Source organism: Musa acuminata, chromosome BXJ1-9 (genome assembly GCF_036884655.1).
Source record: "Musa acuminata AAA Group cultivar baxijiao chromosome BXJ1-9, Cavendish_Baxijiao_AAA, whole genome shotgun sequence".
NCBI classification, from domain to species: domain Eukaryota; kingdom Viridiplantae; phylum Streptophyta; class Magnoliopsida; order Zingiberales; family Musaceae; genus Musa; species Musa acuminata.
This window is the reverse complement of record NC_088335.1, coordinates 2,114,446-2,131,620: the sequence shown is the minus strand read 5'-3', so window position 1 is coordinate 2,131,620 and position 17,175 is coordinate 2,114,446. Positions and strand designations below refer to the sequence as shown.

General features: G+C 41.8%; 2 protein-coding genes across 3 annotated transcripts; both read right to left on the bottom strand.

Moving 5' to 3' along the window:
* LOC135592403 (ABC transporter G family member 36-like) lies at window positions 1-6,849 on the bottom strand. Its single transcript, XM_065081826.1, has 24 exons — window positions 6,311-6,849; window positions 6,102-6,222; window positions 5,906-5,994; window positions 5,718-5,802; window positions 5,458-5,617; window positions 5,294-5,370; window positions 5,135-5,188; window positions 4,924-5,014; window positions 4,543-4,844; window positions 4,182-4,463; window positions 3,783-4,099; window positions 3,532-3,692; window positions 3,338-3,441; window positions 3,080-3,242; window positions 2,866-2,991; window positions 2,639-2,784; window positions 2,219-2,551; window positions 1,844-2,134; window positions 1,681-1,764; window positions 1,454-1,587; window positions 1,143-1,370; window positions 888-1,059; window positions 561-815; window positions 1-468 (listed from the first exon to the last, which is right to left on the bottom strand). Exons 1-24 carry the CDS (start codon window positions 6,631-6,633, stop codon window positions 208-210), a joined length of 4,359 nt encoding a protein of 1,452 aa, XP_064937898.1. The 5' UTR covers window positions 6,634-6,849; the 3' UTR covers window positions 1-207.
* Window positions 6,850-11,599: 4,750 nt separating this feature from the next.
* LOC103996807 (uncharacterized) lies at window positions 11,600-15,650 on the bottom strand. Of its 2 annotated transcripts, none has more exons than XM_065081825.1 (3): window positions 15,437-15,650; window positions 13,987-14,109; window positions 11,600-12,037 (listed from the first exon to the last, which is right to left on the bottom strand). In XM_065081825.1, exons 1-3 carry the CDS (start codon window positions 15,603-15,605, stop codon window positions 11,799-11,801), a joined length of 531 nt encoding a protein of 176 aa, XP_064937897.1. In that variant the 5' UTR covers window positions 15,606-15,650; the 3' UTR covers window positions 11,600-11,798. The 2 variants fall into 2 exon arrangements, with proteins under 2 accessions (XP_064937897.1, XP_009416091.2); XM_009417816.3 differs by having other exon boundaries at window positions 11,600-12,016; window positions 15,437-15,646.
* Window positions 15,651-17,175: the final 1,525 nt, after the last annotated feature.

The following is a 17,175-nucleotide window of genomic DNA, read 5'->3' as shown; positions in this document are numbered from 1 at the left end:
TTGAAAAGTATTGAAATCATTTATTTCTCGGTTATATTGGTGATTTCCGTTGTTCATTGATGGCAATCAATTCATTCATAATACAATAATAAATATCCCAAAATTACAAATGTCAATTATATAGGCATATATATGTATATGGTTCGGTTGCAAGGACATCTCTCATATCTTTGTAGATCCTTGGCAGGCAGGCAGGCAATCCCATCTTCATCTCTTCTGGAAGTTGAGCATCTTGATGGAAAATGCAAAGAGGAAAGCAAACATCACAGGAAACGCCACCACCACGGCAGCCACCACCCCCAAGAAGCTATGTTTGAATCCAAAATAACTCCTCAAGAACTCTGACACCGGCACGTTCTTGTCATCCATGATAGTCTCTATATCACCGAACTGTGAGGCGACTAGACCGTACAAGGTCCAAGCTACGGGACACGCCCAGTAATACCATCTCCACCACACCGGGATTCTCTGTGGACACGATGAACCAAGTCAGCGGATGTATGGCAATGGATCGAATGCGAAACACCTTCAAGAATCAAGCGAATGAAGCTTCGACTTACCGGCCGCGGAATAATGAATCCAGAGAAAAGGTTCCATATTGCGTAGAAGAAAGCGGAAACAATGGAGGCGATGCTGTGATTGGGAGTGATACCCACCGCCATCATCCCGTAGAATGTGAAGTAGAGGAGAGTGAAGTACATGAAGAACAAGTACCAAAAGAACTTTGCAACAGTCCACTCGAATCCAATCATCGCGTAGACGATCACACCATATAGGGCGGACTGACACAGAATGTATGGAAGCTCAATCGCCACCTGCGAGTGGAAGAACACTGTGAGTGAGTAGAGAAGCGTATTGTCAAATTGACCGGAGAAACAATGACGTACTTGTCCGAACGCGTAAGGCAAAGCGGAGTACATTCCAGCCGCTTTCTCCCTGTAAAAGACTGTTCGTTCGACTGCCACCACCGGCTGAACCGATGAACAGTTCTGTATACCCATGAACAGAACCGCGGCATACATCGAACCCATCGCATTAAACAGATCTTGCTGAGTGTTCCTGCAATGTGAGTTTCCACCACCGTGACTCCTCGGATCAATTCATCGAGTGGAGTGACAGGTTGAGGAGGATCGAGGACTTACATTTTGCCGCCCAGGTCCCAGAATATGGTGCCGAACAGAAGAGCTACGATGGTGGTGAAGAAGAACCTCACGGCGGTGTACGGCGGATTCCTCCAGTACGACAAGTGCTGCTTCCACAGGCACGCCATGCATTGTACAGGAAATGACTGCGAGTACTGGGTGGGGAAGTACAGGTCGCTCGAACCAGCAGGAGGTATGCTGAGATCCTTTATCAAGCTCTTGTTCCTCCTGAAATTGCAGAACACGCACGCACTCATGTGAGACATGATAGCATCTCGAAGAATCCTTACGGCAGGAGGAAGCACACTCACCGATACAGCTCCGAATTCCTGTATATCTCATTGAAATTGGCGCCCAGTATATTTTCTTGTGCCTGCGAAGTCACTTCCAACATCCATGTCGCGGGGTTGTAACCATCTTTGATCTTACTGATACCATTGATTCCCTTGGAAGAACAAACATCGAACACATACTATCAATCGTATTGTTCTGCTAAATCATACATATCTATATATCTATATATGTATAGTTTCCTCACCTCAAAATAGCTAATCAGATGGGAAGAGTCACGACCGAGCGGACCCACATATATCTCTTCCCCGCCACGCTTTAATAAGAAGAGCTACGAAAAATGCAGCAAAAACCCCCATTAGAAAGAAGCATGAATTGCGAACCTACAAACCTGAGAGAATTCTGCTCACCTCATCGAAAGCTTCAAATATGTCGATGCTGGGTTGGTGAATGGTACACACCACAGTCCTTCCGGTGTCCACTGTGTTCCTCACGGCTCTCATGACAATGGCGGCGGCCCTTGCGTCAAGCCCAGAGGTGGGTTCATCCATGAATATGATCGATGGGTTGGCGACCAGCTCCACAGCGATGGTCAACCTCTTCCGTTGCTCTGTCGATAACCCATCTACTCCCGGCAACCCGACGAGTGCATCCCTCAGCGGCGTCAGCTCTACCAGCTCCATGACCTCCTCCACGAACATCTGCAACAACAAGTAGCTAGGCGTGAGTCTTTTGCATGGAGATTAGCTCAAAAGTCACGGTCTGCTGTGGATGCTTCGACCAACCTTCCTCGTTTCAGAATCGACCTCAGAAGGTAACCGGAGCCACGCCGAGTAGGCGAGAGACTCCTGAACCGTGACATGAGGAGAGTGGATGTCGTTCTGTTCGCAGTATCCCGAGATGCGAGCAAAGGTCTCCTGCTTCTTGGGGTAGCCAGATATGCTGATGTCTCCTTCAATGTATCCCCCTGTCTTTCTCCCAGCCAGCACATCCATCAGCGTCGTTTTGCCAGCTCCACTCACCCCCATTAGAGCTGTAAGCACTCCCGGCCTGAAAGATCCACTGACGCCCTTCAGCAGCTCCAACCGGTCTTCAACCACACCTTGAGCTTTCATTTCCTGCATGTTTGTTCATCACGATCGTCAAAGGTGTCCAAGGAGATATCTGCAACATGTTCTTGAATTGTTCGTGAGGAAAAGAATTACCTGCGGCATGTCCACAGAGTACCTCACGTCGTCGAAGGTGATGGACAGTGGAGTAAACGGAAGGACCATTCCCTTCTTGTTCTGTTCGAAGGCCGCCCTCATGGAACCCAATGAGCTGCTCTTCCTCCCTATCCCACTCGCGCTCTCTGTACACCAAACTTTCAGTCGGTAAAACACGTCGAGAAATATGCAGCAGAGTTAGCACAACATATCGATAGGTCTCTCACTCTTGGATGCAGAGTGACGCACGGATCTTCTTCCTCTGGACGAGTTCTCCAACACTTCTCCGGTTAGATTGGCGTGTTTCTCCTTTAAGGTCTCTTCAGATAGAGGTGGCTGAGATTTCCCAAAAGCTGCAAAATACGATATGGTCGATCAAGATCTCAGTTGTCGATTCAGGAACTTCAAGTCAAACAAACTTGCTTGTGGAACTATACTCACGATCGAGGTAAGTGAGAGCCAAAGTGAAAAGAGCATTGAAGAGAAGTACGTAGCCGACCGTAGCCCCAAGGCCAATCCAATACCATTTGGCTTCGGCAAAGATACCACGGGACTCCAGAACTGTGACTCCCAGCGGCTCTGTTGAATTCAAATTCGAAGGAATCTGTGGCGCAAAGATAGATCAAACGTGTCAACAAATCTTCTGATGAAAACTAGCGCTTACAATTCTTCTACTCGCTAAAAGCAATATCCTCTCACATGACTCCAGCTGTGCCCCAAGAATTCATTCACTGAGATTGCGTTCTGGGGGTACATCAGCGGCGAGATCCAGTAGCCCCAAATCCACCATTTCTTCACTTTCTCTGCCACGAGCAGGACGCCTCAGTGGTTCAGCCATTTGTGGAACTGAGATGTCTACGATATGGAGAAAGGAATCATTCGGTGGTACTTACCTCGTGAAAGAATGAAGCCACCCAGCACCAGAAGAATGAGAAGAGCAAAAGCCCCGAAGGTATTTGCCACTATCATGTTCCTCCCGACGGCCCCGATGGTGCGGAAGAGTCCAGATGCCATCTGGTTCGTCACCAGCAGCAGCAGGTATTGCTTGAACAGCCTGTTACAGGAGAAACGTATGATATCACAAGGGTAGAATGGAAGGGCGTTGTTTCCCCAGTACGAACTCCACATCCCGATTTCTTCTTACCTTCCAACATTTGGATCGAATCCAATGACGTAGTAGGTTGTGAAAACCCACACTGCAACTTCAGCAAATGCAATGGGGATCTTAAGGATCCATGCGGGTATTGTGTATGACCATGCGGGATAGAAAAGGAGATCTCTCTGCTTGAAGAAAACAGGTAGCTTCATAATGGTCATGGCAAGTTCAGAGAACCCGTTGAACATGATCGTCACTATCCCATAGAAAAGCGCGCCATTATAGATCATCCCGTCATCTATATCGTTCCGGTGCATCTTAGTACGCAGAAACACCGTCATCGCAATGACCGCCATGATGACAAGCTGTAAACAGAGGATCGCAGAAGATGAATCACCGTTCATGGTATTAAAGGCCATCGATCAAGGTAGGGAGAGGGTAGCTTACTTGAACGGCCTTGAAGATGTAGACGAACGAGTTCCTCTTCATCAGCAATAGTTCTCTGGCCATGTTTGCTTTTAACACCTCCTTCTTGCTCACCCCATATCTCGTGGTGGTAAGAGCAGCAGGATGGCTCTTGCTCTTATCAAACGGGACAGAAAGTTCTTCGGCTAAAGCCCGACCAATATGGAATTGTTGGAATGCCTCGGCAAATTCTCTAACGGGCACGTATCTGTAAGGTTCATCCTGGCGTGACCAGTACTGTTGTTGATCCTTCCTCGACGTTACCTTTGAACACAAAGTGAGTGTCAGATTGAAGATCACGACAGGAAGGAATTAATGGAACCATTTCTTACGGAAAACCTACTTCTTGCAGGAAGTCCGCAACACCCTTCCTCTCTGGGCACTTGAAGCCCATGGACTCGAAGAACTCGACGACATTTTCACGAGGGCCTTGATACACGATCAGGCCATCGGAGAGAAGAATGATGTCGTCGAAAAGGTCATACGTCTCCGGTGCTGGCTGCAGCAGGGAGATAACAGCAGTCCCTCCAAGAATGTGGATGGTTTGCCTGAGCGAGTTCACTATCTGGAAAGTCGTTGAGCTATCCAGACCAGTCGATATCTCATCCATGAACAGAGCTCTTGCAGGTCCAACAAGCATTTCACCTACGTCGAGCAAAATGGAAATCAGAGACACACAACCGGCAACAACATAACCGGCAATTCAACCATCGATGATATCTACCTGTGGTGACACGCTTCCTTTGTCCACCAGAGATGCCTCTCAGCATCTCATCTCCTACCATCGTGTCAGCACAGACCTCCAAACCCAGGATCTGTACAGAACGTTTAAATTAGTCCATTGTTCCCGAATCAATCATCTTGCTCGGGCAGTTTATGGGGTTGAGACAATCGACTAACATCTTCGTAGATATGATTAGAATAAAAGCTAATACCTTCAGTATGTAGTCTGTGGTCACATTGGTTTCTTGTCCTTTCATTGCAGATGCCTGCAGGAAAATTGACACAAGAGTTGGACATGATCCACGAGTAATTCTTCTCCAGTTCAATTCATTGAGAAGCCCTGCTTTATCTAAGATGAAGTTGATCTATACCTTCATGAAGACATCTACGTCTGGATCTGGCTTGATGTTTGCTGCCTTCTCTCTCCTAGCTAACTCAGTTAACATATCTGAGGAACACCCACAAAAACCAGTTTAATCGTGATTCGCTCATAGCTTTCAAGTAATCGAAGACCGATAAGGTGGGAGGAACTTACCATAACGAGTGCCAACTCCTTGGCACCTCGCAGAGAAGGCTAATGTTTCACGGACTGTCATCTCCCCTATATGAAGATCATACTGGCTGATGTATGCAGCGGTTCTCTGAGGGACGAATTCTTTCATTTCATGACCGTTGTAGGTCACTTTTCCGGAGGTCTGTGGTTAATTTCCAGATGAAGGAAGTATCAGTCACAACCCAACAAAGAAAGAACAACATTATGAAAATGGAACAGAGCATCGAGTCTTGTCTTTTCACCTTCAAATCAGAGCTGAGCTTTCCAGCCAAAGCCAACAACAGTGTAGTTTTTCCTGATCCTGGAGGACCTAAGAGCAAAGTCATCCTGAAGAACCAAGTTCCAGGCGTTGGTATTCGATTAGACAGAGAGAACAGTGTGAAGTAACGAGAGATGGGTCAAATGAATAGAAAAGAAGGAAACATCGTACCTGCGAGGTTTGATGATTCCATTGACGTCATGAAGGATCGATAAAGGTTTCTTTCTACTCGGTAGTATGTGCAAGTAATTTGCGGCGGTCTTTTGTTTCCACAAGGAGAAAAACAAGAACCGTGGTGATGATCAGTATGATATTATCAGAACAGGAAGAAGATTTCGTTCTGCTTATGTGTGAACGGTGGTTGTACCTCCAGTACGTTAGCGACGGAATTGAAGACGGTAGGCAATCCTCTGTTGCCCACGTGTGTCTCTGCTTCGATGCTTAGGTGCTCATACCGCACTTCGATGGTGGGAAGATCAATCCCAACTCTACCATCGACAAAAGCAACCGAGACAGAGTTAGCAGCAGCAGCAGCAGAAGAACAAGGAACTACTTGTTGTCGCATCATTTTCTTACCGGTCGATACGGTCCTTGAGCTTGAGCAAGAAACGCTCATTGTCCTCCTCGGCGACCCGAACGAGGCGCTCCATGAGGGTCTTCCTCTCCTGGAAGCCGAGCCGCTGGACGTCGACCTCTTGCAGCTGCCTGCCATCCTCGGCCAGCGTCAGGATGCCACGGCGCACGCGGTCGAAGGTGGGCAGCTTCTCGAGGGCGGCCCACTTGAGGGCCTCCTCGTCGTCTTCGTCCCGCGACGACCGCGAGAAGATGTTATCGTCCCTCTTCCATATCGAACTATTCCTTCGCAAGCTCGCGATCCTGTGCACCTCGCTCGGTTCCATCTCCACCTCTCTCCCCCTCTCTCCGCCGGCCTGCGCCTCCTTTTCCAACCAACGCAAAATCCTTATGAATGATGATCACAAGAAAAGAACGAGAGCCAAAACCGAAGCCGCTGTTCTTCCGCTCCTCTTCCTCCGCCTCTTAATTTTGTCTCCCTTCTTTGCTTGCGATGGAGAGAGAGAGAGACAGACAGAGGATATCCTGTTTGGTGTGGGAAAGCCGAGCAAGAGAGTATAAATAGATGCAAGGACGCGTGACGAAGCTCTGCAGTAACAGACGAAGAGTGCACAGTAGCGGTGCTACGTTTTCTCCACGATAGTATGCGCGCGAGTGGTGGAATTAGCCGTCTGAAGGGGAAGGGAAGGAGAGCGACGAAAGTTCCCCTTCGAGACTGGTCAGAGAGAGATTGCTTGTCGACCGCCACCGTTCTGGTCCCTATAACGACCGTTGACCCTCCTGCTTCTGGAAAGAAATGGGTAGACGTAGCAACACAAACCTCCCCATGCGTTTACCGACCAGTCCTAACCAACATCCCGGGCCCACGTTCCCTTGTCCCGCAAAGAAGTCGACGAATAAAATAATTGGTAGAACACCGGGTGTGTTTTCGTAGGTCAGAAAATGAGGCGTGTTGAACCACGAGAGAGACCGATGCTTCCAGCCGCCTAAAAGCTCTTCTGACTGACGGGCGTCGGGAAGGAGCGAGCCTGGCGAGGTTAGCGAGTCAGCCAATACTACAAACAAGATAGATGAACTTGTCATTACGTCGTAGCTTTTACACGTTTTTGGTGTTCTGACGAGGCGAAAGATGGAAGAAGACCGAGTCTGGTGATAGCTTTGACGAGGCACAAATCATTCGGTAGGAGAGGCTGCTTCCAATCCCATCAATCTAAAAAAAGGTCACAGGCCTCCAGAAGTATAGACGTCCCGTGCCTCTCCTCCTCTTCGCAGCATGTGAGGAGAAAATAATTAAGCTTCAGGTTCTGCCTCGGTTTTCCAAGCGCCCAGCGATGCAAAGTCGTTTGGATAACTTCTCTAAACAAAATTTCTTTTATTTTTTCTCCTGTTTAACATATTTTCTTATTTATTCTTATATAATATTTTTATTTTCTAAAAAATAAAATTATCCTGGCTTATGTTTCGTTCACTATTGTCATCGCCCTCGCCAATCTCCTCTTCCCGTTCGATCAAATAGATCATCTCACTCTTCGACACAAAGTTGCGTTAAAACTTTCTAACATAATATATTTTTTTTTATCACCCGTTGTGCCTCCAATAACAAGCCCCTCATCGATTGCTTGACATCCCTCCCACTACCATCGCATCAATCGCTAATCTCCACGACTACTAGTAAGATGAAGAAGCTCATCATTGATGCTAATCTCCCCCTTCGCCTTCGGCTAATTGGGTATCCCATTCTTCGACGTAAAGCTACGTGAGAGTACCTATGAGATTTTCATCATCAATGGTAAACCCCTCACCTACACACAGTTAATGAAAGATTAAGACGATAATGAGAGCATGCGAACAAGGATGTTGACGAGGGTATATAAGCAAAGTGAGACGGAGGTTGCCATAGTAATATGTGATAGAGATCGAAACTAAGATTAATTTTATTTTTAAAAAAAATAAAAATATATGCATAGAATTAAAGTCTTTTGTTGCCATTTCTGTTTCTCTGATTGAACAGCAGTTGTGGGTCCATTTGAGTGATTGATTTCTTAGCCAAACAAAAACTAGAACAGTGGTCCTTTCGTCACCCTTTGGACTCCATCACCATCGACCAATAGTTTGGGTGATACAGGAGGTGTCCTTCCATCAATATCCATAAGCGTTTCTTAGAGTCTCCAGTATTCCTTTTCCATTAATGACTATCTGCGTTGAGTTTATTGATTGTATGATTTTTCTTTTTTCCTATTATGCACGATATTAAATGGATATTTTGTTGGTAAAAAAGATGGAGAGGTGATCTTTTTAATGATAAATCGGATAAAGGGTTTGAACTGTGATTCGAAGAGTCTGATTCAGAGTTCAAAGAACAGATGCTGCTGCTAATATGGGTTGAACACTAGAGAATTTGAATCATCATACCTGGAAATGCCATTCAAACTGCACGAGGCTATTTTACAGGCTTGCAATCGGTCCACAAAGGAAGGAATGGCCGCCATCATGTCGACCCTTTGACCGTTGACCATTGCATTGAGGTGACGACACTCATGACGTGCGAGGCAATAAATCTTGGTTTAGTGTCCGGTGTCTAGAAACACATTAATTATCGTGATGATTAAGAGATAGTCACACGAGATTAAGATCCAAAGATTAGTCTCACGTCGATACAATTTAAATTTCTCAAAACGAAACAGAGTCATTAGCAGTAGCAACAAAATAAATTAGGTTGTGATAGATAGGTTTATTATAGTTGGCTGTAGGAAAAGTCGAGGGATTTGGTAGAATAGCTTGCACACGGACAAGTATCACAAAAGTCCAAATGATCATTAAATTAGTGGAGAATCTTGAATGATTCAAAAAATAGCCATAAATATTCCTTAACCTTGAAAGATTCAAAAAATAATTATTTGAAATCTTTTTTTAGTGTGTTAGGATGGATGACTATTGAAATCAAAGAAAGATTTAGTCTTTTATCATAGGGATACAAATCAACATGAATAAATATGCTATCCTTTTCCAAGCACTAAACACAAAATCTGTAATAGCTTGGGAATCAAGCAAGGATCTTTGGCTTTTGAACTTATCTTGGTGTTTACATCCGTCACTATCGGTTGGAATAGAGGTATGTTTGTCTGATTAATCTATGCTAATAAACTCTGTAATAAATGCTATGTCGCTCTAATAATCTTAATCGACATCTAAATATCTAACAAGAACATCTCTAGGAATAAGGGACATAACCTTATCAAATCTACCATCTGTACTAGACATAAAACTCATCCCTCTCCTTAACATCAAGGACAACCTATGGGTTAAACTCCTCACCAACAAATACAGGAAAGCTTCTACTGCCTGGAAGAACCTTTGCCACTTGCTTGACGTCTTTCCAAAAGTCATTGGAAGTGGACAAAAGACTTCTATTTGGAATGACCATTGGATAAGTAGCACCGCTTTAGCATCCTGGCCTACTTCCCGTCAACATGGTAGGCAGCCAGCCTCACCCTCTTTTTGCTCTTGCAAGCGATGTCATGACATCCTTCCTGTGGGCCAACAGCCATCTAGAACCTCTCCTATGATCCCTGTGAGGATTTCTAGGTCCGAACCTCTCGTTCCATGAAAACGATCGCACCGAAGAGTACATACAAATTTCTACAAGATATGTGGGTTCCATGGATTCCACCGATTGATTCAGTGAGTTAAAACATTTATATGAAAACTTGTATGGAAAAGGCTCCCCATTCTCTAAGGAAACTTTGTATCATATGGAAGCTTCGTTTTTAAGATATATATATATATATATTATAAAGAAAAGAAATGACGAAGGAGATGCTAGGAAGTATTGATTGATATAGACACGTAACGTTCTCATATGATGTGATTTAAGAAATATATATAACATATATTTTTTTCTCGATATGCTCTGATATCCTATTTAAGTAGTTTTAGCTTAAATACATTAACATATTCTTCTCCTATTTATATAGATTAAGTGAGAGATTTTTCGTCGAGGAGAAAAGATTTATCGCATCGATAGCCTGACAGCTTGTTCTAGGCAAACGGCTCTGATACCCTAATAGAAATGAAATAGAAAGAAGAAGATTGTATTGAAAAAACTTTATTGAAGAAACTTTATCGAAGTAGCTTTAGCTTGAATATATTAAGCTGTTCCTCTCCTATTTATATGGATTAAAAGGGAGGGTTTTCCTCAACAGAGTAGAAAGATTTCCTAGAAAATTTTATCTGTTATCACTGAAACATATATAACATAAATTTTTTCTCGATATGCTCCGATATCCATACAAAAGTAGCGACGAGTTTTTCGTGAATGAGACAGACAGGATTTGGGGGAAGGGATAAATGATACGATTCTGGTTTCGACCAGATTCGGATAACAATTATGCTGTCAGGGTGGTGTTGTTTATCTTGACTCACCTGTATTACTTACTATTCCTTCATCCACCAACGTCGTTCTTCGACCCAGTACGTCAGATTAGATGATTTATCGGGTTATTCTTGAATTGGATACGGATCCAAGAAAAATCTTATTTATGAACACCTTAACTACGGCAACCCAGCCATGACTTTGGTCCCTGATGACTCCACCCTTCTCGATGCTGTGAGGATCCAACCGAACAACCACCGTGGATCTGTGATCCGATGACAATCTCCGTTCCCTCTAGAATCTTGACTATTGACTTTCTGGCAAGCATTCCAGATGTTAGAATCGGTCAAGTTCATATTCCGATATATCCTCAACGATTCATTCATGTCAATGTTTTGCTCGTGGATTCATATGGTAAGAACACGTTGGGCTTTCAGCATCGCATGTTTACTTCAACGCGTCACGTCATTCATGCATTTAAAGTCGTGTACTCGTTGGAAGTTACAATGGCTTTCAGGTTAGACAGACGCCTTTACTGGGGTTTTGTCAGCTCACTCTATGATCTCTCTCCGTCTCTCTCTCACGTTGCTGTCAGTGCAGACAGGCCATCCCATAGCGAACTAGCACTGCTTTCTCGGACTAACTCGGACCCGATCAACCATGAAGAAAACCAGTTAAGAAGGTCTCAAGTAAATGATGTTGCAAAATTAGAAACATCTCCTCCCTTAGCCTGCAATTGTTTTTATCTTTATATAAGCATTTCCGAAGGTTTAGAGAACCATGAAGTGGTGGTATAGTAAAGCATATTCAGCAGTAATTGTAGCTCATTTTGGCTATTCAGCTCACTCATGCGCCATCAATCAAATCAACAGCAATGCATGCTATTTAATATGCCGTTGCAACTCCAAACATTCAAGTACTCGACCAAATCAGACACACAAATTAATGCCTGTCGCCCAAAACATTCAATGTACTGACTACCCCCCAAGGGATTAAGGTCAGCTGTGAAGATTTACAAAGATGATTGAGCTATATGAAAAAAATGTAACCAAAATTATTTGGAAGATCTCATAAGCTGGAGAGTATCAATTTGTTGGTACAAATAAATACATAAGAGGATCACTTTTTTGCATGATCTTGGGCAATACTTTTACTCAGCACATAACAATCAGGTGGGCTAATGTTCGTATAGTAATTTTGTATTGTATCTACGACTTCAAATCCAAACTTTTTGTAGAAGGCAATTGCGTCATCATTGTTAGTCTGCACATGCAAGTACACCTCCGAGATGTTCTGCTTGCAAGAAAGATCCAGTACATGACTCAACAACTTCGTACCTGTAAAACACAACTTTGTACCTGTTTAAGTTGATGATTTTTCTAAAATGAACTTGATTTACCAATTACATTTTTTATATACATAAAATCTAAATAACATTGATACTAGGTGAAACACCAAAAAAAGCCCTCAAAAACAGGAAGTTGTGTTAGATCTGTATATACACCAATAAACATGATTACTATGGAAAATCAAACACAGAATACCAGGCTAGAAATAACCAATTTATCAAGTTCTCTCTCACAGATTTTTGGTACCAAATGCAGTGTGCAAGTATCGACATAAAGTTATGAATAGATCGAGTCTTCAAGTCTGCCAAACGTGTAAAAAACTTGACAGTGACAAGCACAATCTTCATCCATGAGTAGACTCTAAAAACTCTAGCAGGTGATTTCCCTAGAAAATAATCGTATTTTGGATACTTTTCAAAAGGTACATCTTCTTTTGCTTTTTCCCAAATCATACCCCTAATTTAAAAAATACCCAAAATACTCCTAACAAATTTTCCTACCAAAATTTTCCATTGATTCTTTTACCCGTTTTCAACTCTTTTAGTGTTTTCATTTGACTCGTTTACATTGATTTTCAATAGCATTTATAAGATTTTATTAATATATTAAAAACATCGTAAACATTATTGAAAAATATTGTATCTGACATCATATCGTACCTCTTTAGTTGTCATTGCTCATAGACTATTATAATATCATATTTTTATGCTTGTAGCTAGTTTGGTGGGAGGGGATGCAATATAAGGATGTAGTGGATGAACAGCCAACATGGATGACCTTAACTTCGACACCTGAAGTCACTAATTTGACACCTAAAGCACATTAAGTCAAAGTGCAAATCGACTACCATTTAGTTTTATATATGCATGATTAAGTTGTCATGATGACAAAGTTCTCTTTGATGCTCTGCTCTTTCATCTGCTTAACAATTGTAAGACCCAGTATTGCATTTTTAGTTGGTCAAGTCATTCTATGCAATCTGCGAGGAACCAAATATGTGAATTTTATTTTTAATTCTGGGTTGTCCTACAAAAAAATATATTCACCTTAACTTGTGTGATTTTAAAAATGTTGATTTGACAGTGAACAAGATAATCAGATATCTACGTTTGAATGTTGTTTTTACTACACTTCTCTATCACAGAAGCATAATACAAGGCTTCTTTGCTTACTACTTAGGAGTGTATAAAGTGTTTTATTGAAGATGTTTGCTTTCGTATTTGCAAACCACCTATTTTACACGGTGACAATCAAGATGCTTTAAAATTAACTTCAAATCCAAATTATCATACAAGAACTAAAGATGTTGAGATTGAATACTCTTTCATGCGGAAAAGGTGCTTGACAGAATCATTGACGTCATAGATGTCAAGAGCAAAATACAACAGATCCTTTTATTAAATCTCTATATTTTAAGGAGAGTGTAAAGATTAATGTTATATCTTTTGGAGTTTCTAAGAACTTTATCTTGTAAAGAGTAGATAAGATAGAATTATAAATAGTTTGGTCACATCTAGGAGAGTTTTAATAAGACTAATAGAGTTTAATATTATAAAAGAAGATTATCCTAGTTTAAAACATCATCCTACCTCTATAATTAGGTACAATATCCAGTAGATCAGCCAAATCCAAAATAATCAAGCCCAGTATTAGAATTTAGGTTCTTGTAAGTATTTTCAGAAGTTCTATACAAGTTTCTATGTTCCACCTTGTTTTCTTCTTCTTTTTCGTTTTAGATCTTGACTAGTAGTATTCCTTGCTGCTATTTGAGAAAGGGTTACACATGTATGTGGTACCTCCCTTTCTTCACAGCCCCCATACTTAGATATCATCATTATCTATGTGTTTTGTCTGTTCATGCACATATATATCCACAGCATGAAATAAGGAAAAATTACAACATTTTCTATAGATATAAGGTGATCTATAATTTTAAGATCGTACATTTAAAGTCTTACCAATTCCAAGCCCACGATATGGTGCCAAAACACCCAGGGTCATGATATAAACACAGATGGCCCCTCCTTCCTTCTTCTCGAGTCGACATGCAATGGAACCAACACATATGTCACTGAAATAAGCTACAAAAGCATGAAAGTGTCAGAAAAAAAATGCTATCTGTAATAGTATAAAAAGAAAATAGGATCAACACCTTTCTTCATATCTTTCTTTAATCACTATCAAGATTTAATAGTATGAAATAAGTATGGTTCTCCTTATTATATATCAGTACCAAAATGCCTTCTTCAATTAATAAAACACGTTAATAGGTATTAGGTTCTATGTTCTAATCTATATTATGATCAAATGCTTCTCTTTTTTGCATTTGCATTAATTTTTCAAACAATTTCATGTTTCCTAGTCACATAATTATTTCTAACTCCAAGTCTATAGGCTGCAAATGCAATTTTTATTCAATAACTATGGAGTAACTCTTTGACCTCCTTACCTTCAAAGATCTTTTGTAGGAACTATTTCATCTTTGCAAGCATGCGTCTTCATACACATCTGTAGTTCTTAGCTTATTTTAGACCCATCATATTCCTTATATTAAGTATTCCTAGCAACTCCTTTAAAAAAAAAAAACAATTAAAGGTTATCATTATTGCATTGGTATAAAGCTCTATAATTTATACTCTTTGCAGAAGTTGTTTTTATTATTGCAACATCACCAAATTTCATCAAAGACACCAATACCTATTCTCCTATAAAGATTTTTTTCACTCTCTTAATTTGATTGCCCACAAATGTCCACATGTTTTTGGAAATCCAAGCATTCAAACTCTTTGAAATCCATATGAAGTAGCATAATGAGAATATATAGTCAGGCAAAATTAACACAATTATGAAATTTAGGGACCAAATAAAAGTGAGAGGCCATTTATAAAGATGAGTTCATTCAGTAAACGCAGAAAGAAAACCACAATATTCACGGCACCAAGAAACATGGTAAATAAAGAATATTGTTTGAACCCCTACAATCGAGAACACCCAACAAATTTATTCAAGATAAGGCCGAAAGAAGATACTTCTTTGGAGCTATGATCGGAAACCCTCCCCATAAGCTTATCATCAACAAAGAAACCAAGCAATAAAAACTCAAAGCGACAGCATGCAGCTACTTGATAAGAAACCAAAGTAACACAAATCAAGAAGTTAAATCATTATAAGAAGCCCCTGGTAAGATAAATCAAGAAACTAATAGGCACCAACCAAATGCATTGTTGATCCGATACGATGATGAGTCAGAATCAGCAGGTGAGACGACAGATGACGAGTTAGAAAACAGATCGATCACCCGCGTCAAGATCTCACGCACCACCAGAGCAGCAAGGAGGAAAGATCAAAGCAAAGAAAAGATAACGGTAGAGTGCATCCAGGAAAGGAGGGGGAGGAGATGGGACGGACCGAGTTTGGTGAAGTCGCCGGAGGCGAGAGCGTCGGCGTAATACTTGTCGTTGTAGCGGACGGGGAAGAGGGCGGTGTTGAGCTTCTTCAATTGCATCACGTTTTTGTCCCGAACCCCGTCCAGCGATATCGCCGCTGCCATCTCCATCCGTCGTCCTCCCGCCCCCATTCAATGGTTCATCTGATTAACAAACCCTACTAATTGCCCCGCCTCCCTCTCCCCTTCGTTCTCTCTGACGTACGTACATATGTATATTACGTCAGCAAACAAATAAACAAACATATTAAGCGTCGATTGACATTCCGCATATATAAACGGGTTAATTGTAAATTATCGAGATAGTCAATCCTCTTTAATATTTCGATGTCTAGATTTAAAAAAATTATATTATTTTTTTATAATAATAAAAATAAAATATCTATTTTTATTTATATAAATATTGCTGGTTTTATCGATTAAAGCATAAAAACGATAGACAAAAAAGTAATTTTAATATCTCAATTACGTTTTCAATGGTGATGGACGATGATGTTGCTGATATTCATGGTGACTGTTATGGATGAGAAGGGAGAGCGACAACGAGAAGTAAAACAAAGGAAGAGGAGGAAGAGGATGACGCAAAGCGACGATAGTCTATTGCAAGCCGAATGTGGTCTTCCTTTTGAGTCTGCAACATTATCGTCCACGATGCCAACTTCCTTTTGGCTCATCATGTTTGCTAGGTCACTTATGCCGCTTGCCACTCCCATGATGCTGACTGTCACGTGTCTGGTGCAAGTCTACAATGGGTCCACCTCCTTTGCACTTCATGTGATCCCCAGCCTTTTGGCTCCTCTTCGCACTCCTTGGTCTCCTTGTCATCTAGCTCTTATCTCTCCACCTCTTAGTCCATAGTGACATCTTAGGCAAAGAAGCCCATAGATTCTTGACAGATGGCCACAAAGCAGTAATGCATGATGGTTGAGGAGAGGGTGGAGGCTATCCTACTAGGCTGGAGCCGAAGGATGAGGCTGTGGAGTAGACGACGGTGCATGAAAGCGACAACCTGCGTGGTTGGCCCGCACTAGGAAACGACTATGGCCTTGCCACTACAGGTGACCCTCGTAACTACATTGTGGTTCGTCATCAAGCATCTCCCAAAGTAGGATGTGATAGTGGAAAGGGGCAATTGAGCGATGCTCTAACGACTTAAGGCATGCTCCGGAGTGCTTACGAGGCTAATCATCACCACCGCCATATAGATTGCTCGGGTCGTTGAGGGCAAAGCCCGAGTCATCGACATAGTTATTAAGCGACACAAATGTATATGCAAAGTATCGACATATGCATTGTTCTCTTCCTCCTCTCCCTTTACCTCAACTCTCGTTAGTACTCTCTCTCCTCATCCATAACAGTCATCTACGAGTCCCAACAACATCGTCGTCTAACCTCATCGAAAACATAATTGGGATGTTAAAATTATATTTTGATCCATTATTTTTATGCGTGAGTAAAATTAATGATGTTAGGGTAAATAGAATTAGATGCTTTACTTTCATATATATATATATATATATATATATATATATATAATCAAACCCATATAAACTGATTCTATATAGCCTATCTGTGTCAAGGCTGCATATATGCTCTTTAGACCTTCGTGTAAAAGATCTTTTACACGGGTTCTTTCTGATCAAACTCCATATATTGTTTGATCACTCTCTGAATCAAAGAGCTTATGAAAAGGCAAATTATA